The sequence below is a fragment of the Talpa europaea genome (genome assembly GCF_964194135.1).
Source record: "Talpa europaea genome assembly, chromosome: 7".
Classification (NCBI taxonomy): domain Eukaryota; kingdom Metazoa; phylum Chordata; class Mammalia; order Eulipotyphla; family Talpidae; genus Talpa; species Talpa europaea.
Window position 1 is genome coordinate 101,427,657 of NC_140074.1, and position 25,726 is coordinate 101,453,382.

The 25,726-nt window shown below is 36.7% G+C and overlaps 1 protein-coding gene across 1 annotated transcript in view; it reads left to right on the forward strand.

Moving 5' to 3' along the window:
• Positions 1–25,726, forward strand: part of LOC311173842 (butyrophilin subfamily 1 member A1-like) — a gene marked incomplete at both ends in the record, with an annotated part of 52,153 nt that overhangs the window by 20,791 nt on the left and 5,636 nt on the right. The window contains 2 exons of the mRNA XM_084237932.1: positions 442–558; positions 12,704–12,724. Of these exons, the coding sequence (XP_084094058.1) occupies positions 442–558; positions 12,704–12,724 (138 nt within the window). The remainder of the gene's footprint in view (positions 1–441; positions 559–12,703; positions 12,725–25,726) is intronic.

The following is a 25,726-nucleotide window of genomic DNA, read 5'->3' on the forward strand; positions in this document are numbered from 1 at the left end:
AGAATTTTATGTTGAAGAAAGGAGTTGAAAGATTTAAGAAGGAAAATAATAGGGTTGAGAAAAGCAAAAATAAATAAATTCAAGTTATAATAGAAAATTAAGTGTCATAAATATATTAAACTGTAAATATTTGTTAAATCTTGATTGAGGGTACATCAGTATCTTAGGCATTATTTTATTATTATTGACATAATTTATATAAAATCCTTTATAAATTATATAATAATCCTTTCTGGGTGTCCACACATTATGAAGAAGAAAGGACACAGGAAACTTTTTAGGATCCTGAGATCCTTTGAGTTGTAGGGAAGGGTGAGTGAAGTGTAGAATTTCTTCCCTTCCTAATGATGCCTCCCAGGAGAAAATATCTTGGGATTCATTGCCACCAGCCAAGCCACCTGATGTCAAGTGGATCTTAAGTGTGATATCTCTGTTTTTCAGACACCTTGTTGCCCTGGTCCTATCCCTGGATGGTGCTGTTTGCTGTGCTCCTTCCTCTCCTAGTTGTTGCTGCAACCATTGGTGCTGTATATGCTGTGCGAGCTAGAAAAGCCAAAGGTAAATGGGGAAAAGATAAGTGGGGGTGTAGTGGGGGTGGGGTGAGGGGTATTAGCACCATTTGTGGAAAAAATCTGATAATATAGCTACAAGAAAGTCAAAATAGCTAGTAGGGAATCTTTAGCATTTAAAATTAAGAAGAAAAATACTGAAAAGAGAAATTAATTCTAGCTGCACACTCCTGGCTCTGCATGTTTGTCAGATAATAGAGGTTGTCAGGTCAAGGATAGCTATCGCATCAAGAAAAGGACACATATACATGGTGTATTTGTGACTTGACACTTACATTTGTAGGTTCAGAAACTAGAATCATTTGTTTATCCACCCAGAGATGTTCAAATGCTCTGTGAAATTTCTTGTTAACTGCAATTTTAGTTTAGTATTAAAATGTGTGTCCTTTTCTGTTATGTTAAGTCAGGAGTTCTCTGATTTTTGGAGGGGCAGTGCAGAGCAGGCTGGATTTGTATTCAGAACATTTGTTGTGTGTGTGAGCATAAGTAAAAAGACAGTGACAAGTCAGAATTTACCCAGGCCATCACCTGCCTATATCTGCCTTCTGCCTAAGTGTTAGCAGAAAATGCTTCCTTGGAGAGTTTGTTTCTCTGTCCCCTATTTCAGTTACAATTCTCTAAGCAGACCAGGCTATCACACCCTTGGCTACATTGTCTCACTTTTATTTTCTTTGTTTAGTATCTTTTTATTGAAAAAGCATTACATTATAACATTATATTTGTTTCAATTATGCATCATTACAGATCATCATATGTGCTAAATTAAATTTACCACCTAAAACCAGTTGTATCCTTCACCATACAATTGACCCCTTTTAACTGATTTACCTACGCTCTTTCCCCCATCCCTCTGGTAACCACTAAGATGATCTTATAGTCTAAATTTTATTTTTGTTTTATTAGCTCATCTGATTATTTCTCTGGATAACTCACATGAGTTAAATGTGGTATTTGTCTTCTTCCTTTTGACTTATTTCACGAAGCAACACCCTTCATTTTGTCCGTGTTGTTGCAAATGGCAGGATTTTATCTTTTTTTAAGCTATCAGAATAGTGTACCATTTTGCATATATACCACATTTTCTTTTATCCAATCATCTGACAATAAGCACTTGGGTTGTTTACAGCTCTTGGCTACAATAAATAATGCTGCAATAAACATGGGGATGCTTATATCTCTTCGAATTAATATTTTTCAGGTAAAAACCCAGAAGTGGGATAACTGCATTATATGGAATTTCTATTTTTAAGTTTTTTGAGGGGTCTCATCTTGCTTTCTACAATGGCTTTACCAATTTACATTCCCACCCACAGAGTACAAGATTTCTCTTCTCTCCAAGTCCTCTTTAGCACTGTTTCTTCTTGTCTTGTGGGTAGTAGTCATTCTCACTGCCTTGAGTTGATATCTCATTCTTGTTTTTATTTGCATTTCCCTAACAATAAAAGACGATGAAAAATTTTTTATGTATCTATTTGCTATCAGTATGTTTTCTTCAGGGAAATGTTTATTCAGATCTACTCATTTTTTAATTATATATAATTAAAAATATAATTATATTTTATATATATAAAAATATATATAAAAATATATAATTAAAATATATAATTAAAAATTATATATTATATGTAATATATAATTACACACACATCATTTTTCCTTTTTGTACAATGAACGCTTTCTCATTTCATGTGTAGTTCCTTAAAATTCCCACCACCAATTCATCTGTGCACCGTCAAGTCACCATAGTTCCTGTGTTCTTCTCTCCCCTGTTTTGATTCCTCTCCCTCCCCCTCCCCTGCAGTGTCTGTTGATTAATAGTTGACTATTAATTTTGTTTTTTAATTTATTATAATAATTTTTTTCTAATCCCTTATTTGATCCCCCTACATTCCTCCTATAGTGAAACCATCTGATAGTTTCTTATTCTTTCTGTTTTTTTTCACCGAGCATAATTCCTTCTAGCTCCATTCATGTTGCTGCGAATGGCGTGAGTTTATCTATTTTGATTCCTGAATAGTGTTCCATTGTGTATATGTACCACATCTTCTTGATCCAGTCATCTATTTTTGGGTACTTGGGTTGTTTCCTTATCTTACCTATTGTAAATAGTGCTGTAATAAACATAGAGGTACAGGTATCTTTTTGTTTTGTTTTGTTTTAGGATGTATTTTTTATTTAATTTTTTTATTGAGGCAACATTACTTGACAACATTAAATAAGTTTCATGTGTGCAGCATTATATATCAACTCAGTATGTACCACATTATATTCACCACTAAAAGTCTAATTCTCTCCTTCATCATCTTTTGCCAGATCCTCCCTCCCCCCACTACATCCCTTTCTCCCTTTCCCTTCTGGTAACCACTATATTTATATATTTCATTCAATTGTTTTATTTCTTTTTGTACCACATATGAGTGAAATCATGCAATGTTTACTATTCTTCATCTGTCTTATTTCACTGAGTATAGCCATAATAATCTCTAGATCCATCCATATAGTGAGTGGCAGGTTTTCAACTATTTTTACTCTTGAGTAGTATTCCATTGTGTATAAATATCACAATATTTTCATTCATTCATCTGTGCATGGGCACTTAGGTTGTTTCCAGTGCTAGTCTATTGTGAAAAGTGCTGCAGTGAACATACAGGTGCTCTTTTTTTATATTTTTATATTTTATTTCATATAACTCTTACATCTTTTTCATTTTTGCACAATGTATACATTTTCTTTTTGGTTATATTCCCTATACAATTCCCAGCCCCCTTATTTTGATCCCTCTTCTTCTCCCCCACCCACCTTAGTGTGTCTCTGGTTTATAGTTGCTTGTTGATTTTGATTTTTTCTTTATTATAATTAGTATTTTTCCTAGTTCCTTATTTAGGTTTTCTAAATTCCTGCTATGAGTGAGACCATCCAGTATTTTTCATTTTCTTTCTGGCTTATTTTGCTGAGCATGATCCCTTCCACCTCCATCCATGTTGCTACAAATTGCATGAGTTTATCTTTTTTTGATTGCTGAGTAGTATTCCATTGTGTATATATACCACATCTTCTTGATCCAGTCATCTATTTTTGGGCATTTGGGTTGTTTACAATAGCTTAGCTATTGTAAAAAGTGCTGCTATAAACACAGGGGTGCAGGTGCCCTTTTGAATTACTGTTTCTGTGTCCTTTGGGTAAATACCTAGGAGTGGAATTGCTGGATCATATGGAAGCTCTATCTTTAGTAGGTTGAGGAATTTCCACTCAGCTTTCCATAGTGGTTGGACCATTTTGCTCTACACCAGCAGTGCAGGAGAGTTTCCTTTTCTCCACATCCTGGCCAACATTTGTTGTAGCAAGTTTTTTTAGTATGTGCCACTCTCACAGGTGTAAGATGGTATCTCATTGTAGTTTGGATTTGCATTTTCCTGATTACAAGTGATGTTGAACATTTTTTCATATGCCTGCTGACCATTTGCATTTCCTCTTTGGAGAAGTTTCTTTTTAGCTCTTCTGCCCATTTTTTAAACTGGATTATTTATTTTGCTTTTGTTGAGTCTCATAAGATCTTTGTAGATTTTTATGATCAGTCCTTTATCATTAGTGTTGTGCATAAAAATGTTCTCCCAGTCGGTGGGGTGTCTCTTTGTTTTGGTTACTGTCTTTTTTGCTGTGCAGAAGCTCTTTAATTTGAAGTAGTCCCAGCTTTATCTTTGCCTTCACTATCACTGCTTTGGGTGATGTGTCTGTAAAGATGTTTTTGAGGTGCATGTCATGTAGTGTTTTGCCTATATTTCCTTTTATATATTTTATGGTTTCAGGTCTTATGTCTAGTTCTTTAATCCATTTTGAGTTGGTTTTTGTGTATGGTGTGAGGTAATAATCAAGCTTCATTCTTTCGCATGTAGCGACCCAGTTTTCCCAGCACCATTTATTGAACAATTTTTCTTTGCTCCAATGCATATTCTTTGCTCCTTTGTCAAAGATTAGTTGACCATAAATCTGTGAGTTTATTTCTGGATTTTCTATTTGGTTCCATTGGTCCATGTGTCTGTTCTTGTTCCAATACCATGCAGTTTTGATGATTATGACTTTGAAGTATAGTTTGAAATCTGGGTGTGCAATGCCTCCATTTCCTCCTTTTTTTTCAGAAGAGCTTTGGCTATTCAGGGTTCTTGGTGATTCCATATGAATTTCATCAATAATTGTTCTATTTCTTTGAAGAATGACATTGAAATTTTGATTGGAATAGCATTGAATCTGTATATTGCTTTTGGTAGGATGGCCATTTTGATAGTGTTAATTCTTCCAATCCATGAGCAGGGGATGTCTTTCCATTTCTTTGTGTCTTCTTCTATTTCTTTTAACAGTGTTTTATAGTTTTCTTTGTATAGGTCCTTTACCTCTTTTGTTAGATTTATTCCCAAGTATTTGATTTTTTTTTTGTTTCAATAATAAAAGGGATGGTTTTTTTGATTTCTTCTTCTTCAGATTTATTGTTTGTGTATAGGAAGGCTAATTATTTTTGTGTGTTGATTTTGTATCCTGCCACTTTACTAAACTGGTTGATTAGTTGAATTAGTTTTTCTGTGGAGTTTTTGGTGTTCTCTCTATATATTGTCATCTCATCTGTGAATAGTGATAGTTTGACTTCTTCCTTCCTATTTGGATTCCTTGTATGTCTTTCTCTTGTCTTATTGCTCTGGCTAGGAATTCCAGTATTACATTGAAAAGAAGTGGTGAGAGTGGACATCCTTGTCTTGTTCCAGATCTTAATGGGAATGCTTTCAGCTTTTCACCATTGAGAGTGATATTGGCCATGGGCTTGTCATATATGGCCTTTATGATGTTGTGGTATGTTCTTTGTATCCCAAGAATTTCAAGGGCCTTTATCATAAATGGATGTTGTGCTTTGACTAAAGCTCTCTCAGCATCTACTGATAATATCAGATGGTTTTAAATTTAAATTTTGTTGATGTGTTGGATTACATTGATTGATTTTTGGATGTTGAACCATTCTTGTGTCCCTGGAATAAATAAATCCTATTTGGTCATGGTGAATTAACTTATGGATACATTGTTAGATTCTGATAGCTAAAATTTTATTGAGGATTTTTGCATCCATGTTCATTAGAGAGATTCCTGTAGTTTTCTTTTTTGTGTGTTGTCCTTGTTCGGTTTTGGTATTAGTGTAATGTTGGCTTCATAGAACATGTTTGGTATTATCCCTTCCTTCTCAAATTTTGAAAGAGTTTGTGAAGGATAGGCACTAATTCATTTCTGAATGTTTGGTAGAATTCATTTGTAAATCCATCTGGTCCTGGGCTTTTGTTTTGGGGGAGATTTTTGATTACCATTTCAATTTCACTGCTTGTAATTAGTCTGTTTAGGTGTTTTATTTCTTTATCTAGTTTTGGGTGATTGTAGAGTTGTAGGTATTTGTCCCTCTCTTCTAGATTGTTGAGCTTGTTTGCATATAACTGTTCATAGTAGTTTCTGGTTATTCTTTTGATTTCTGCTGTGTCTGTTGTGCGTTCTCCTCTTTCATTTATGATCCTTTTTATTTGTGCTTTCTACCATTTTTACTTTCTGAGATTGGCTAGGGGTTTGTCTATTTTTTTTAAATAATAAATTCTATTTTTATATTCCCCATACAATTGCAACCCCCCCATTCTGACCCCAATCCCTCCCCTCCCACCCCCCACCCCCCAAAAAGTGTCTCTGGTTCATAGCTTATGTTGATTTTGATTTTCACGTTCTTATAGTTATTCATTTTCCTGGTCCCTTATTTAAGTTTTCTAGATTCCTGCTATGAGTGAGACCATCCGGTATTTTTCTTTTTCTTTCTGGCTTACTTTGTGAGCATGATTCCTTCCAGTGCCATCCATGTTGCTGCAAATTGCATGTGTTTATCTTTTTTGAATGCTGATTTATTTTTTCAAAGAACCAACTTTAGGTTTCATCGATCTTTTGGATTGTTTGTATAGTTTCAATTTCATTTATTTCTGCTTTGATTTTTTTTCCCTCTATCTCATAGGATACAAAATTTATTTATTTATTTATTTATTTATTTATTTATTTATTTATTTATTTATTTATATTTTTAAATTAAATTTTATTTTTATAATCCCCATACAGTTTCAACCCCCTTATTTTGACCCCAATCCCTCCCCTCCCCCACCCTCCACCCCCCAAAAAGTGTCACTGGTTCATAGATTTTTGTTGCTTTGATTTTCACTTTCTTATAGTTATTCTTTTTCCTGGTCCCTTATTTAAGTTTTCTAGATTCCTGCTATGAGTGAGACCATCTGGTATTTTTCATTTTCTTTCTGGCTTATTTCGCTGAGCATGATCCCTTCCAGTGCCATCCATGATGCTGCAAATTGCATGTGTTTATCTTTTTTGAATGCTGAGTAATATTCCATGGTGTATGTGTACCATATCTTCTTGATCCAGCCATCTATTTTTGGGCATTTGGGTTGTTTCCAAAACTTAGCTATTGTAAACAGTGCTGCTATAAACATAGGGGTGCAGGTTTTCTTTGGAATTGATGTTTCTGTGTCCTTTGGGTAAATATCTAGGAGTGGAATTGCTGGATCATATGGAAGCTCTATGTTTAGTAGGTCAAGATATCTCCGCACAGCTCTCCATAGTGGTTGGACCAGTTGGCACTCCCACCAACAGTGCAGGAGGGTTCATTTTTCTCCACACCCTCGCCAACATTTGTTGTTGCTAGTTTTTTTAATATGTGCCATTCTCACTGGTGTAAGATGATATCTCATGTTAGTTTTGATTGGCATTTCCCTGATTACGAGTGATGTTGAACATTTTTTCATATGCCTGTTGGCCATTTGCATTTCCTCTTCAGAGAAGTTTCTTTTTAGCTCTTCTGCCCATTTTTTGACTGGATTATTTTCTTTGTTTTTGTTGAGTCTCATCAGCTCTTTGCAGATTTTTGTGATCAGTCCTTTATCATTTGTGTTGTGTGCAAAAATGTTCTCCCAGTTGGTGGGGTTTCTCTTTGTTTTTGTTATTGTCTCTTTTGCTGTGCAGAAGCTCTTTAATTTGATGTAATTCCAGCTGTTTATCTTTGCCTTCACTATCACTGCTTTGGGTGATGTGTCTGTAAAGATGTCTTTGATGTGCATATCACATAGTGTTTCGCCTATATTTCCTTCTATGTATTTTATGGTTTCAGGTCTTATGTCTAGTTCTTTAATCCATTTTGAGTTGATTTTTGTGTATGGTGTGAGGTAGTGGTCAAGCTTCATTCTTTTGCATGTAGCGACGCAGTTTTCCCAGCACCATTTATTGAAAAAACTTTCTTTGCTCCATTGCATATTCGTTGCGCCTTTGTAAAAGATTAGTTGACCATAAATCTGTGGGTTTATTTCTGCATTTTCTATTTGATTCCATTGGTCTGTGTGTCTGTTCTTGTTCCAATAGCATGCAGTTTTGATGATTATGGCTTTGTAGTATAGTTTGAAGTCTGGGCGTGTGATGCCTCCATTCCCTTCTTTTTTTTCAGGAGAGCTTTGGCTATTTGGGTTTTTTGGTGAATCCATATGAATTTCATCAATAATTGTTCTATTTCTTTGAAGAATGACATTGAAATTTTGATTGGAATAGCATTGAATCTTTATATTGCTTTTGGTAGGATGGCCATTTTAATAATGTTTATTCTTCCAATCCATGAGAGGGGATGTCTTTCCATTTCTTTGTCTATTCTTCTATTTCTTTTAACAGTGTTTTCAGTTTTCTTTGTATAGGTCCTTTACCTCTTTTGTTAGATTTATTCCCAAATGTTTGATTTTTTTGTGTTTCAATAATAAAAGGGATGGTTTTTTTTTATTTCTTCTTCTTCAGATTTATTGTTTGTGTATAGGAAGGCTACTGACTTTTGCGTGTTGATTTTGTATCCTGCCACTTTACTGAACTGATTGATGAGTTGAATTAGTGTTTCTGTGGAGTTTTTGGGGTTCTCTTTTTATATAGTGATAGTTTGACTTCTTCTTTTCCTATTTGGATTCCTTGTATGTCTTTCTCTTGTCTTATTGCTCTGGCTAGGACTTCCAGTATCATATTGAAAAGCAGTGGTGAGAGTGGACATCCTTGTCTTGTTCCAGATCTTAATGGAATTGCTTTCAGCTTTTCGCCATTGAGAATGATACTGGCTGATGGCTTGTCATAGATGGCCTTTATCATGTTGAGGTATGTTCCTTGTATCCCAAGAATTTCAAGGGCTTTTATCATGAATGGGTGTTGCACTTTGTCAAAAGCTTTCTCAGCATCTACTGATATTATCATATGGTTTTTATATTTCTTTTTTTGATGTGTTGGATAACGTTGATTGATTTTCGGATGTTGAACCATCCTTGTGTCCCTGGCATGAATCCTACTTAGTCGTGGTGAATTATCTTATGGATACATTGTTGGATTCTGATAGCTAAATTTTATTGAGGATTTTTGCATCAGTGTTCATTAGGGAGATTGGCCGGTAGTTTTCCTTTTTTGTGTTGTCCTTGTTCGGTTTTGGTATTAGTGTAATATTGGCTTCATAGAACGTGTTTGGTATTGTCCCTTCCTTCTCAATTTTTTGGAAGAGTTTGTAAAGGATAGGCACTAATTTGTCTCTGAATGTTTGGTATAATTCATTTGTAAATCCATCAGGTCCTGGGCTTTTGTTTTTGGGGAGGGAGGTTTTTGATTATCATTTCAATTTCGCTGCTTGTAATTGGTCTGTTTAGGTGTTCTATTTCTTCTTTATCTAGCTTTGGGTGATTTTAGAGTTGTAGGAATTTGTCCATCTCCTCTAGATTGTTGAACTTGTTTCCATATAACTGTTCATAGTAGTTACTTATTATTCTTTTGATTTCTGCTGTGTCCGTTGTGATTTCTCCTCTTTCATTGATGATCCTGTTTATTTGTGCTTTCTCCCTTTTTTCCTTTGTGAGCCTGGCTAGGGGTTTGTCTATTTTATTGATTTTTTCGAAGAACCAGCTCTTGATTTCATTGATATTTTGGATTGTTTTTTTTAGTTTCAATTTCATTTATTTCTGCTTTGGTTTTTATTATTTCTTTTCTTCTACTGGTTTTGGGGTTTTTTTGTTGTTCTTTTTCTAGATCTTTGAGCTTCGAGATTAGGTTGTTTCTTTGAGTTCTTTCTTGTTTCTTGCTGTATATTGCTGTATATTTTCCTCTTATTACTGCTTTTGCTGCATCCCATACATTTAGGAAATTGGTGTCCTCTTTGTCATTCAATTCAAAGTATTTTAAAATTTCTTCTTTGATCTCCTCATTGGTGCAGTGGTCTTCTTGTAGTGTGGGTTTCAATCTCCATGATGTAGGAGAGTTCCTTGCCTTCTTTTTATGGTTTATTTCTAGTTTGATGCCTTCATGGTCAGCAAAGATGTTTGGTATGATTTCAATCTTGGTGTATCTGTTGATGTTTGTGTTGTGTCCCAGTATGTGATTGGTCCGGGAAAATGATCCATGTGCACTTGAGAAAAATGTGTACTCAGATTTTTTTTTTGCGTTTAGTGTTCCACAGATGTCTGTTAAGCCCATGAGCTCTAGATCGTTATTTAGAGCTTTAGTGTCTTTACTTATTTTTTGTCTCATTGATCTATCCATTGTTGATAGTGTTGTGTTGAAGTCTACTACTACATACGTGTTTTCTCTGATGTTCATTTTCAGAGATGATAATAGTTGTCTGATAAATTTTGGTGCTCCTTCATTTGGTGAGTATATGTTACTGAGTGTTATTTCTTCTTGAAGTATTGTCCCCTTGATCATAATGTAGTGACTGTCGGGGTCTTTTTTTACCTTTTTGAGTTTGAAATCTTTTATCTGATATAAGTATATCTGTTCCTGCCTTCTTTTTTGGTCCATTTGCTTGTAGGATTTTTTTCCATCCTTTTACTTTCAGTCTATTTTTATCTTTTGTAATTAAATGTGTTTCCTGGAGACAGCAAAAGGTTGGGTTTTGTTTCTTAATCCAGACTGCAACTCTGTGTCTTTTTATTGAAGAGTTTAGTATGTTTACATTTAGAGTTAATATTCATATGTTAGAGTATGTATTTGCCATTTTGTTTGTCTTTTCTCTGATTTTATTTATTTTTAATAATTTTTTTGGGTCTTGTTTCTTTCTTATTCATCCCTCTGTTGGTTCTGGCTTTAGGACTCCTTATAATATTTTTTGGAGTGGGGGTTTAGTTGTAATGAAATTTTGGAGTTTCTGTTTGTCTGGAAAGGTCCTTATTCTTTCTTTATAGAGGGAGGAATGCTTTGCAGCATAGAGTATTCTTGGTTGGCATTTGTTGTCTTGGAGTTTTTGACTATTTCCCTCCACTCTCTCCTTGCCTGTAGTGTTTCTTCAGAGAAGTCTGATGTCAGCCTGATTGATTTTCCTTTGTAAATTATCTGTTTCTTCCCTCTTGTCAGCTTCATTATTTTTTCCTTGTCTTCGATTCTTGGGAGCTCTACTATTATGTGTCTTGCTGTATTTTTCCTTTCATCATGGAAGTTTGGTGTTGCTTCTTGTATGTCTATTTTCAGCTCCTTCTTGTTTGGGAAGTTCTCTTCAATTATTTCCTTGAATATTTTCTCTGTTCCTATGTCTCTCTCCTCTTCTTCTGGGATTCCTATAACCCTTATATTTCCTTTCCTCATGGAATCAGATAGTTCCTGAAGTCTTTCTTCATTCTTTTTCCTTCATGGTTCACTTTCCTTTTCTGTTTTGGTTCTTTTTATTTCTGTGTCTTTGAGAGTACTTATTAATTCTTCCATTTCATCTATTCTGCTTTCACTGCTTTTCCCAGCATTCTTGAGCTCCTTTACTAATCCTTTGATCTCCTATGATTTCCTCTTGTGGTGGATTACAATAATTGATTTTCAGATGTTGAACCATCCTTGTGCTCCTGGAATAAATCCTACTTGGTCATAGTGAATTATCTTTTTGATGAATTGTTGAATTCTGTTGGGTAGGATTTTATTGAGGATTTTTGCATTAGTGTTCATTAGAGAGATTGGCCTGTAATTTCCTTTTTTGGACTGTACTTTTTTGATTTTGAATCAGTGTAATGTTGGCTTCATAAAATGTATTTGATAGTACTCCTTCTTTTCTCATTTTTTTTTGGGTTTGTGTGGGATAGGCATTAGTTCATTTCTGACTGTATGGTAAAATTCATTTGTGAAGCCATCTGGTCCTGGGCTTTTTTGGGGGGGATTGTTTTGATTACTGTTTCAATTTTGCTGCTTGTAATTGGTCTGTTAGGTGTTCAATTTCTTCTTTATCTAGTTTTGTTTAATTGTCTAGGAATTTATCCATCTCTTCTAGATTGCATAGTAATATGTATAATAGTTAAATTAAGAGACAAAGTTGATCTGAAGTTATGAGAAGTTGAAGCATGGGGTCGGTGGAGAAATGTTACTTAATAGTTAAGTTCCTATTTGCAGGTGATGAAAAGTTCAAGAAATAGTGGTATATTTGCACAACAATGTGAATGAAATTAATGACAGTGAATTATACACTTAATAATAGTTAAAATGGATACATATAACAACAAAAAAGTGATTTATCCATGATGATTGCTTTGACTGTAGAAATATATAACTCAAGTTTATTGGTTTAAAAACTCATAGCAGGAATTTAGAAAACCTAAATAAGGGACCAGGAAAAGACTAATTATAATAAAGTAAAAATCAAAATGAACAAGCAACTATAATCCAGGGACACACTACAGGGTTGGGGTGGGGTGGGGTGGGGGAAGGATCAAAACAAGGGTGGTGGGAATTGTATGGGGACTATAACCAAGATGAAAATGCATATATTGTGCAAAAATGAAAAATGATGTAAGAAATATAAAAAAAATAAAAAACACAAAAGAAATATAGAAATAAAAAAATAAAAAACTACCATTTTTAGCTTTACTTTTACTCCTATAATCTGTTGTCTGCTATACTGGGAAGATAAATATGAGTGGATACACAATGAATGACTCCTCAAACAAACCAAGGCCATCATTTGGAACCCTGACCTTTCAAACAGAATCAATAGAGCATCTTATGAGCTGAAAAGCAGCTCAACCAGATCCTAGGTGAGTCCTACTGATCAATTCATTTGTCTGTTTTTTCCCCCTTTTTTTAAGGTTCATTGAAGAAGGAGCATGGTAAGTAGGTTTAGTTTAACTCAGAGAAAATCTCTCTTTCATTTAAAGAATAAAGTCCAAAGATTCAAGTTGTGCTTGACAAACATGAATGCAGCAGACAAATAATGCAGGGACTTTGTGTGGTTGGAAGTTGTCAAGAACTAACCTTAATCGATTTTGAAAGGAGACTAGGGTGAAAACTTAAGGAATACCCAGTGAGCTCTTCTATGTGCTACACATAATGCACTGTCCCAGCACGTCCCTGAGGAGCAGCTGTGTCTTGTCAGTTTCAGTGATGCAGGGCAGAAACATGGTGTTATTGTACCCATTAGTTATTTCTCAGGACCCAGGAGACCAGAGGTTCTCAAACTTGAGCATGCAGCAAGAATCGCATGAGCACCTGTTGATACAGATTGCTGAACCACAGCCCCAAATTTCTGATCCAGTCTTCTGGGCTACACCTAAGTATTAGCATTTCTAACAAAGTTCCAGGTGATGCAGAAGCTTCAGAGCCAGGGAGGAAACTATGAAAAACAACATTCAAAAGTCTTAAACTGCATTGTGAACACATGGAGCTCTCTTCCTGCTGCTCCCCTGGAGATCCTCTAGCAGAGTTAGCCTGGTGATGGGACACTAAGAGCTGAAGGGATAACACATATCTAGGAAATTAGAGTGGAGACTACAAGCAGCACCCTATAGCAGTGACTGAAGAGTAGGTGCTAGGCTCTATCATATATGCAGTTCTCTGGGGCCAGCAGGAGACATTGGACGTTAAGACGCAATCTTGGGCGACAGCTTCCACGAATGAACATTCTTGCTGGGTGAATGAGGGAATGAAACATTAAAATCAAGCTCTCTCCTAACATGGAAATATGATTTGGAGAGAAATACTGATGTATCATTCTCTTTTATTCTGCCTCCTATAATTGCCAAACATGTAATAAATAATGTCGGAGAGATCATTTTTCAGACAGTTTGAGGGTTATGCCTCAGACCTTTCTGAATGACAGTGTGGGCTCTCAAAAATATGTCAAGAATCTGTGGGTGTAATTTCTATTTGTCATCTAGCCACACAAATCTTGGCTCTTACACATCAAGTAGGTAATTTCTACCTCACATCTGTCACGGGCTGTATGATCTTCACTGAGCAATGAACTGTCAGAATTTTAAAATTTGACCTCTAATTTATTTGTGTATTTGTTTTTAAAGATGACCTCAATGAAAAATATGGTAAGTCACTCATAACTTTCCTTAGTTTAAGTAATTGATCACAAGATAAGGTGAGGTGATTTTGAAGAAGAGATTTAAAAGAGAGAAAATGTTTAAGTAGAGATAAGAAAATAAATATAATCTTAGGAGGTAGGATGCTGATAACTTCCTCTTTTGTCCTGGTCAGTTTGTGCAAACCTCCCTGAGTTTCACTGGGTTGTTATCTCATAATCCCTTCAAGTGTGTAAACCTACTTTGAGTTCTATAAAGATGAGAAACTGGGCAAAATAGCAAGTAAAAGTTGTTCCGACCCGCGGGATTCGGAGGCACGAAAAGAGAAGGGCTGAGGATTGAAATGAGGGGCTTGACAAATTGACGCTAGCGTTTGCTTCTTTATTTTTCCTTTTTCCTTTTCCTACTTTTACATGTTTTTTCCTTTCCCTGTCCTACTACCTTCCCTGGCCTTCTCTATGCTCCTCTCTCAGTACGTTTCTCAGTATCCTCTCTCAAAGTCTCTACACAGTATCCTTTCCACAGTCACCTTCTCAAGGTGTCCTCGCCTCATCCTCTACGCAGTCTCTCTCCTTCTCCTCTGCGCAGTCTCTCTCCTTCTCCTCTGCGCAGTCTCTCTCCCTATCCTCTACGCAGTCTCTCCAGTCTCTCCGGTGGCTCCCTTCTTATCCCCCCTCGCTCCTCCCCTCGTACCTCCCAGTCCCACGTGATTTTCCGGAAACGCAGTGGTTTCTCCGAAGGTGAAACAGGAATCGAAACCTAACTTGCGAGCATGCGCAACACAGCACATGCTCCATGCGGCTCCGGACATTTGCGAGGATGCGCAACACAGCACATGCCTCATGCGGCTCCGGACAAAAAGTCATCAGTAAAACCACAGGAAAATCAGGGAGAGAATCTGGGAGAGGCACCTGGTGCAGCACTTAAATGCAGAGCAGGGCCTGGTTCCACATCAAAAGCTCTATAATGTCAGCTGGTCTTGCTCCTTTTGTTTTTTATTTATTTTGCATGCTTCCACTTCCACTGGTATTGGGAAGGGTAGGCCTGTGTAAAATGCCCTTGAAGGACCTCCTTTCTCCTCTGTATTTGCAAAACCTCCTCAGGTGTGGAGGATTCTTTCTAACTCACCCTGACCTTATCAACTATTGGAATCCTACACCAGATGCTAAATATCAATTTCTAAGATTGCATTTGGTATAGATATTATGATAAAATTATGTCCCTTCAATGTGTCCAAGGAAAAGTTTCTGTTCTGGGATGCTCAGGTTTTCTTTTGGGAGGGGACGGGTGGGCAGTGAGGGCTGGCTTTCTGTTTCAGATTACTCCTGACTATTTAACCATGGCCTCTGACTAAGACTCACTGAGCCTGTCTCTGCCCCTTGGTGCTCAGTTCCCATTGAATAACCTGGGTGAAATCTATTCTGGAATATCCTGTGGTGGCTCCACACAATTAGCAGAAGGGGCTGTCAGCCCTGTAGGGGCAGACTTAGTGTGAGGTGATGGCTTGCCAGATAATGGGCTTCAAGATCCTTTTGGGTCTTGTAGAAGCCACCCAGTTGAACTAATGAAAAAATGCCTGCTTTCTTTTCTCCCTTTCCCATCCCTCATTTTCACCTACTTAACTATGTTTTGAAAAGTGATAACTTTAGGTTTTCTAGATTCCTTCTATGAGTGAGACCATCCAGTATTTTTCTTTTTCTTTCTGGCTTATTTCGCTGAAAACCTAAATAAGGGACCAGGAAAAAGAATAACTATAAGAAAGAAAAAATCAAAATCAACAAACAACTATAAACCAGAGATACACTATGGGGGTGGGGTGGGGAAAGGAGGGAGAGGGGTCGACATAAGGGGGGTACAATAGTATGGGGGATATAAAAATAACTAAATTATAAAAAATAATAAAATAAAAAGTGATAACTTTAAAAGATGTGAACCTAAAGTATTTCTCTGGAAATTCTAGATAAACTTTGATATTTGTGGATTAGTCTTAATTATTTTTCTATTTTTCTTTTTTTAATACAGAACTGTTAACTGCAGAAAAAGGTGAGCAGTATTCATTTCTATTTTATTTATTTATTTATTTATTTTAAGATTCATTTATTTTTATGCATACAAGTACTGGAATACAGGTCAGAGGGGCAGGAGTTGAGAGGATTCACCAGAGACAGATCAGGGAACAGAACAGGCAGACTGATGAAATATACTGCTGAGGGAAGCAGTGGGCAAGACAGGAGAGGTCTGCTATGCCATGTGGGCGGCTCCCTGCCTGGCCAGGAATCGAACTCACGCTACAGAGGCTATGGATAGCTTCATAGTTCTGTGCTTAACCCCCTGTGCACCAGGGAGGCCCCTTCATTTCTATTTTAACAGCAAATGTATCACATTAATGTATACTTGATCTATAAAATTATATTTGCAATTGATTTCCTTCCAAGGAATAGTCATTTGTTTAAATTATCTGTACATATGATTCATTTTCAACTGATATGTTGTGATTTTATATTATAAATTATAGGTTGTATAATTTAAGATAGTCCAATTGAGGCATATTAGTTATATTTTTTTTGTCTGTTAGCACTTTTAATGTTTAAAATTCACATAAAGAAATTGAATATTCCTTTATGTTTTTTCTACTATTTTATGTTTAGAAATCAGTACCTGAATTTTTATTTTCACCAGTTTTTTGCCTACTTGTTAAGTCCTTTGTTACTAAGTACTAATTAATATTAATTTATATTTTCCATGATGAGATACCAACCCAATATATGAACATCAAGATATAGTTTTTAAAGACTTTGTATTTTCCTATATCATATTTTAAATTGTTAAAAGATAACATTATAAGCTTTGATATATAGTTACCATATTTTAGTGATTTTCTCTTCATGTATTTTTTGTTTTGATTGTGTTTCTTATCTCTCTCAACCTTTTTTCTTAAAAGAGTATTTTTCTAGTGTCTGATTTTTCTCTTGGCCTTTGCCCTTGCTTTCCCCCATCCTGCAACATTTTGTTTCCTTGAATATTTCCTGATGAACCATGTTTCTTTTGGGGGAGCCAGATGACCCCTCACCAACTCATCAGAGATCTAAATGTTCCTTGCCACACCCTCTCACAATTGCGTTGCTAGTACTCTGTGCAGGCACAGACCTGAACCCTGTGTCCTTTTATGAGAGATCGTGGCCTGTCCTGCGTCCAGATCAGGGTGATCAGTATACAGATATCTGTGGATGGGATAATGTGTCTTATTAACAAGATTTCTTTTCATTGTTCATGTGTGTTTTGACAACTCTTTTTCCAAATCTTGAGAAAAAGAGGATACGAACTCTGTTTTCATTTTTGGTCCAGGTTTAAATGTAATACAACATTTAATTGGCAGATCTCTTATGTTTTATAATTAATCTCTTAGTGGTATAAATTGATTTCATATTGATCTGAACCCCATGCCTTTGCTATCCTCCTCTGGATCTCAGATAGTTCTTGGTGAAGAACTTTGGCCATTAGCTGCTAGAAATAGGCCTGTTCATAAGATGTCAAGCCAGACTCCACATTACTAGGAGAATGAAGTAAAGGGAAGGGATTTATAAGGAAGTTCTTAAGTAGTCAGTCCTTCTGGAAATGGCGTAAGTGCAAATGGGCAATGGCAGGGGACCCTGAGGAATTCATCAAAATCTTCCCCAAAAGAAAGAGTGAGTATTTGAATATCTGAATACACAGATGTCCCTCAGGTAAAACAATTTTTCCCCTTATTTAAAAAAATAAATCTTTATAACTGTGTGTGATACAGTCACATTTGGTCAAATGTTTAGTAGCTATTTTGATAAAGTATTATTTGCACGAACTTGACACTGTCCAACAAGCATATTTGGTTATTTTCTACTGAGAAAACCTAGATAAAGGGAATTCTGAATGCATTTGCTGACACTTGTTCCCTGAAAAATCTCAAAAGGATATGCTAGCATGACATGGTTGAGGGGAAATATTGTAAAAATTGCAATAGTCCCTACTTCTACAATTCCTTCTGTGGAAGATCCAGTGCTATGGGCTCCTGAGGATACAGGACAGCTCAGCAACCTGTGGTGTGGAACATTTTAAGGTGTGGAACAGACGACTGTCTCTTTCTGAAACTCCAGGGAAAATGTTTGTATTTAAGGTTTTTTATTGAACATTTCTATTGCTTGACTTGAGTTAGCAAAAGTTTCCAGCCTCTTTGTCCCCAGCTAAGGTAAAGTGCCCCACCCCCAAATCCTCTATCTAGTGATATCGCTCCCAGTGGGGAAATACAAGTTATCATTAGTTATTCCAGTTTGTTCTTATCATGAGCCAGATCTCCACTTAATAGCTCTTGTGATGAAATGAGAACATCAGTGTCAGTTTTAGACCTCACCCTTTGGAAATCATGGATAGAAAGTGTGGAGTTTGTAGGTACTTGGCACCAATGTTTTTAAATTTGAGGAATTGTCTGATGGTGGAATTAACAAGAAAGGAAGGAAATTCTTTTCATATCTTTCCATATGAATATTCACAGTCAAACAATATTTTTTAGTTTGTGTAAACGTTTTATTCAGAAAAATGGAATCTTTCCATGTGCCAGGCTCAGCATGAACCCACATGTCTGTGGCCTCAAATTTTCTTTTGTAAAGTGGGGACCCAGATCTGATGGGGAAAAATCTGTGGGTAGGGAGAAGAAAACACCATCTAACTTACTTTTGTTTTGCTTTCTTGTGTTTTTTTTTCTTCATACATACAGACAAATTAATGAAAGAAAAAGGTAAGTGATGTACAATGAAAACCCATTCTTATTAAATTCAGCATTGTTTCAGATTTTGCTCGTTTCCCTCTCCCCAGCAGTTTTAGTGAGACAATTGACATATAATGTCATGTGAACCTTAACTGCACCATGAAGATTTGATATGCATATATATTGCAAAATGATGATCAAATAGTATAGTTCACAGTTCACATTCATCATCCCACTTAGTTACATATTTATTATTTTACTTTTGATGAGAACTTTTAAGATCTGCCCTTTAGCAACATTCAAATTTACTGATTAACTTTTGTCATTATGTTGTATATTATGTCTATGATCTTACAGTTTCTCTTGTCAATGGGGTAATGAAGATATGAGGTGGTTTTTTTTGTGAGTAGGGAGAAGACACTATCTAACATACATTTATTTTGCTTTCTTCTGTGTTTTTTTTTTATGCAGAAGAAATAAAGAAAGAGAAAGGTAAGTGATGTTCAATAACAACCCACTCCAACTGAATTCAGCGTTGACCTCAAATTTTGTTCTCCCTGCTCCCTTTCCCCGCCACAGCCTTATTGGGATAATTAACATGACATCATATAAGCTTTAAATGTACTGTAAAGATTTGATATGTATATATTACAAAATAATTGCTATGATAATTAGAGTTAACATCCACTACCTCCCAGAGGTACTTTTGACTAGAACTTTTAAGACCTATCTTAGCAACTTCCTGATGTGTTTACTATTGTTACATGTTGTACCTATTTTTTCTGACCTTATGATTTCTATTTTCAAGAGGAGACAAATATTTGAAGTGGTTTTTCTGTAGATATGAAAGAAAGAACTGCTAACATTTACATTTGCTTTTTGCAGAAAAAATAAAGAAAAAGAACGGTAAGTCATGTACAACAAAGATGTACTCCAAGTGAATTCATCATTGACCATAAAACTGTACATATGTACATATACATATCTACCTCTCCCTCTTTCTTTATCCATCCTTTCATCTATGGGCACTTAGGTTGCTTCCTTGGCAGGACTATTATAAACAATGCTGCACTGAATCTGGGTATGCAGTTATCTTTTTGGGACAGTGATTTTATTTCCTTCTTATATATATTTAAAAGTGAAATTGTTTGTTCATGATTGTTCTCTTTTTAATTTTTTGAGGAGCCCCTATATATTTTTTTTTAATACTGGCTGCACTAATTTTAATTCCCACCAATATTTCACAAAGATTGATTTTCTCTACATTCTTGCCAGAATTTATTTCTTGTCTTTTATGAAAGGTTATTTAACAGGTGTCAGATGATATGTCATTGTGGTTTTTTACGCGTATTTCCCCAATTTATCAGATAGCTTGCAAGTATTGTATCTCATTTTCATTTTGTTGGTGGATTCCTTTTCAGTGCATACATTTTTTTTAGATTGATATAATCCTACTTGTTCATTTTATTTTGTTGCTTTTGCTTTAGCAGTTAGTTACAAAGTATCATTGCCAAGGTAGAAGTCAAAGAAATTTTTCTCTGTTTTCTTCCAGATGTTTTGTGGTTTCAGATTTTACATTTAAATCTTCTATCCAGTTTGAGTTAATTTTTGGAATACATATGATAGAAATAGCATTTCATGCATTTGACTATGCTATTTTCCCAGAAGTATTGATATTTATTGAAAAGAATGTTCTTTTTCCATTGAGTATCATGGCTCCCTTATCAAATAATTGACTGTTGTGGATAGGTTTTTCCCTGAACTCTCCATTCTGTTTCATAGGTCTGTTTTTTATGCCAGTGCCTCATTCTTTTGATTACTATAACTTTGTAATCTAGTGAAAGATCAGGAAGTGTGGTATCTCTAGCTTAGTTCTTTCTCAGGATTGTTTGGACTACTTGTGGTCTTTTGTGGTTCTGCATAAATTTTAGGATTGTTTTCTTTCTATTTCTTTTTTTGATTATTTTATTTTATTTTTAAAGATTTATTTATTTATTTATTTGTACAAGCACTGGGTACAGTCAGAAGCGCAGGAGGGTGAGAGAATTCACAGAGCCAGAGCAGGGAACAGAACAGGCAGACTGACAAAATACACTGCTGAGGGGAGCAGCGGGCGGCAGGAGAGGTCTGCTGCACCATGTCGGACCCTCACCCGGTGGCCAGGGATCGAACCGGCGCTGCAGAGGCTGCGGGCAGATTCGCAAAACAGTGCTCAACCGCTGCGCCACCAGGGAGGCCCTCTTTCTATTTCTTTAAGTAATGTCTTTGGAATCTTGGCAGGGATTGCACTGAATCAATAGATGACTTTTCGTTGTTTGACTATTTGAAAAGTGTTATTGATTCATTTTAAAAAGTTGATGTCTTTCCATTTATTTATATCTTCAACTTCTTTAACAGCTTATATCTTTCATTGTAGAAATCTTTCACCTCCTTGGCTGAATTTTTCCCTGTGTTTTATTGTCTTTGATGCTATGGAATCAATGTTTGTTTTCTTTATATATTTTTCAGATAACTTTTTGTGAGGGCACAGAACACTTGGTTTTTATATTGATTTTGTACTCTGTAACATTCCTGAATTTGTGAGTTAGTTCTAATTTTTATTTAGTTGAGTCTATAGGATTTTCTGTGCTATTTAACATCTCATTTGCAAACACAATTTTATTTCTTCCATTATAATTCTGGTACATCTTTTTTCTTTTTGTTGCCTGATTTCTCTAGCTTTACTTCCAGTGCTATGTTGAATAGGAGTGGTCCCAGTGAGCATCCTTGTCTTATTTATCCAAGCCCTTGCCTTATAGTCATGCCTACGTTCAATGATGATTATTATGTGTAAGAATGTATGTCTGTTTCAACAGGTAGTATCAGCAGATGCTAAGAATACTAGAAATTATATGAGCTTCATGTGTTATATATGAAACTATATTTCTAAGTGTATTTTCATTCCTTTCCCCACCTGTTTTAAGTCTCCCACTCTATAATTGTGATGCCTCAATATAGCCACTTTTATTACCTTTATTGTCCTTTTAGCTACAGCTCAGAAGGACTTACCATGAACTTTAGGAGAGAGTCAAAGAGATGTAAAACACTCTGAAATGCTCTGGGTTGAGAACATCCAAACTATTGACTTGAAAAAGCAAAAACAAAACAAAAGCATTTTGCCTGATAAATAACTTTTAGTGTTTTTATTTTTTAAATTTTTTAATTTTATGTATTTTTTACATCTTTTTTCATTTTTGCACAATGTATGCATTTTCGTTTTGGTTATAGTCTCCGTAGAATTTCCACCCCCCCCCTTGTTTTGATCCTACTCTCTTCTCCCTTTGCCCCCACTCCGCAGTGTCTCTGGTTTATAGAGTTTTGATTATTTTGACTAAAAGCACCCCTAAGTCTCCATTTTATCACTAGTTATTTGATGCATAATGTTATCTATTTTAAAAATTGGATGAAAGGGGGACAGGGCGGAGCAACATGGCGGCGAGGAGACACTGCGAGTAAGATCTCCCATTAAAAAAAAGTTAATAGGGAGGAAAAACGGCAGGTCCCAGTGAGAACTGGGACACGGAAGATAAATGGATGACTCCAGCAAACTAGCCGAAGAAGAAAGTTGCCATAAAAGAGGACTAGAAGGGAGGAAAGCTCAGAACCCTGCTCCCCTCCCCCACCCACAGAGTCTGCACTCTCCGACCAACAGAAAGGAAAAAAACTAAAATGACCAACAAAAACAAACTATGCATCAAGTAGGACTGTGAGGGGAAAGGAACTATTTCAGCCACCACACCCTGTGAACTGGAGCTGTGGAGAACCCTGCAGGATTCGCCGCAGAGGGGAGCGAATGGCTCCAGGTGCCATTAGAGAACAACAGAGACCCCCGGAGACCTTCACGCATCCCTGGGCTGCTGGTAAGCCTGCGTGGAAAAGCGGCGGCGCTGGAAAAGCAAACACGGATCACGGCTGCCCAGGTCCCCGCGCCTGCGACCTAGGCTTGCGGGGAGGTGCACGGGGGCCCTCACTGAGGTGAAAGTCCCTCAATGAGTAATCAGAAACCAGGCGCCCGGGCACGGGAGCAGGGCGCAAAAGGTGCCATTTCTGCGTCATTAAACTGGGCTACAACCCGCATCCTGGACCTGAAGGCTTTGGAACTGAGACCTGGGGCACGAAATTCGGAGCGTGGGTCCTCAACGTCGGTGGAGCACAAGGCAGACACAGCACCCCAAAGCCGTTGAGGTTTTCCCTACCACTCCCACTCTGTTCCCTGTCCCACGGGGTCAAAAAATAGCTCCCAAGAACAATAGGCGAGATCTCTGGTGCCACCTAGCTTGAACCTGGCAGAAGGCTCCTGGAGGAGCCCGTGGCCAGCTGGGAAGTTAGCCCACACCAGGCCCCTTCAGACCAGCAGTCTGAGCCCACAGGGGGAGCAGGCACCCACGACGGGGGCAGACCAGGTGCGCAGAAGAGTGTGCCTGAGACCGGACGCACAGGGAGTGCGTTCTGCATCGCCATTTTAGAACAGGGACATTTCTTCAGTAAAGACTGCCTGCAGAAGGCTCCCTCAGGAGCCAAAGTGAGCAGGGAAGCTCGGCCACGCCAGGCCCCTTCTGGCCTGCAGTCCAAACCCAGAGGGGGAGCAGGAACCCACCACCAGGGCAGACCAAGCACACAGGGGAGTGTGTCCCCACATTGGCATTTTAGAAAAGGGACCTTTCTTCAGTAAAGACTGCTTGAAAATGACAGATGGCTCCTGGAGGAGCCAGAGGGGAGCGGAGAAGCTCACCCAAGATGCCGGCCAGTCCCAGCAACACAGTGTCCCAATGCATACGGCAAATTAGAAAACAGACAGTCGGGAGTAGAAGAACCACACCCAACCTAACAACTCCTCAGGAAAAAAGCACACCACAAAAAGAAAACAACCCCCAGACTGCAACGACAGTAACTTGGAAGAACTTCTGAGCCTTCCAGAAAGAGAATTTAAAATTGCCATAATTTAAAAAATGACAGAACTCATAAAGGAAAACAATGATCAGAAGAAGGAAATTGAGTCCCTAAAGAGGGAAAACAATGGTCAGAAGAATGAAATTGAGTCCCTAAAGAGGGAAGTAAAAGAAAAACAGGAGATCAAAGAATTAATGGAGGAACTAAAGAACTCTGGGAAAAGCAATGAAAGCAGAATAGATGAAATGGAAGAACGAATAAGTACTCTTGAAGACACAGAAATAAAAAGAACCAAAACAGAAAAGGAAAGAGAAGTACGAAGGAAAAAGAACGAAGAAAGACCTCGGGAACTATCTGACTCCATGAGGAAAGGAAATATAAGAGTTATAGGAATACCAGAAGGAGAGGAGAGAGATGTAGGAACAGAGAAAATATTCCAGGAGATAATTGAAGAGAACTTCCCAAATGTGAAGAAGGAGCTGAAAATTGATATACAAGAAGCAAGACGAACACCAAACATCCACGACGAAAGGAAAAATACAGCAAGACACATAATAGTAAAGCTCCCAAGAATCCAAGACAAGGAAAAATAATGAAGCTGATAAGAGGGAAGGAACAGATAACATTCAAAGGAAAACCAATCAGGCTGACATCAGACTTCTCCAAAGAAACACTATTGGCAAGGAGAGAGTGGAGGGACATAGTCAACAGACTCCAAGAAAACAGATGCCAACCAAGAATACTCTATCCTATAAAGCTCTCCTTTGTCTATGAAGAAAGAATAAGGACCTTCCCAGACAAACAGAAACTCTGGAATTTCGTTACGACTAAACCCCCACTACAAAAAAAAACTACAAGGAATCCTAAAGCCAGAACCTCAGAGGGATCAATAACAACGAAAGAAGGCCAAAAAAAAAGTTATTAAAAGAATAAATAAATAAAATCAAAGGAAAGACAAAATCAAAGGAAAGACAAAGGAAATAAATAAATAAAATCAAAGAAAAGACAAATGGCAAATATAGATGCTAACATATCAATATTAACTCTACATGTAAATGGACTAAACTCTTCAATAAAAAGACACAGAGTTGCAACCTGGATTAAGAAACAAAACCCAACCTTTTGCTGTCTCCAGGAAACACATTTAGCTATAAAAGATAAAAATAGACTCAAAGTTAAAGGATGGAAAACAATCCTACAAGCCAATGGACCAAAAAAGAAAGCAGTAACAGCTATACTTATATATCAGATAAAACAGATTTCAAACTCAAAAAAATAAAAAGAGACCCCAATGATCACTACATTATGATCAAGGGGACAATACTTCAAGAAGAAATAACACTCATTAACATATACTCACCAAACGAAGGAGCACCAAAATATATCAGACAACTGTTGTCATCTCTGAAAACAGACATCAGAGAAAACACATACGTAGTGGGAGACTTCAACACACCACTATCAACAAGACAAAAAATAAGTAAAGAAACTAAAGCTCTAAATAAGGACCTAGAGCATTTGGGCTTAACAGACATCTATAGAACACTAAACCCCAAAAAAACGGAGTACACATTTTCTCAAGCACACACAGATCATTCTCCAGAATCGATCACATACTAGGGAACAAGACAAACATCAACAGATACCCCAAGATTGAAATCATACCAACCATCTTTTCTGACCATGAAGGCATCAAACTAGAAATAAACCATAAAAAGAAGGCAAGGAACTTTCCTACCTCATGGAGATTAAAAAACCACACTACTGGAAGACCACAGGACTAATGAGGAGATCAAAGAAGAAATTAAAAAATTCTTTGAATTGAATGACAAAGAGGACACCAATATCCTAAATATATGGGATCCAGCAAAAGCAGTAATAAGAGGAAAATATATAGCAATAGAAGCTCACATCAAGAAACAAGAAAGAACTCAAAGAAATAACCTAATCTCGAAGCGCAAAGATCTAGAAAAAGAACAACCAAAAAACCCCAAAACCAGTAGAAGAAAAGAAATAATAAAAACCAAGCAGAAATAAATGAAATCGAAATTAAAAAAAAAAACAATCCAAAAGATCAATGAAACCAAGAGCTGGTTCTTCAAAAAAATCAATAAAATAGACAAAACCTTAGCCAG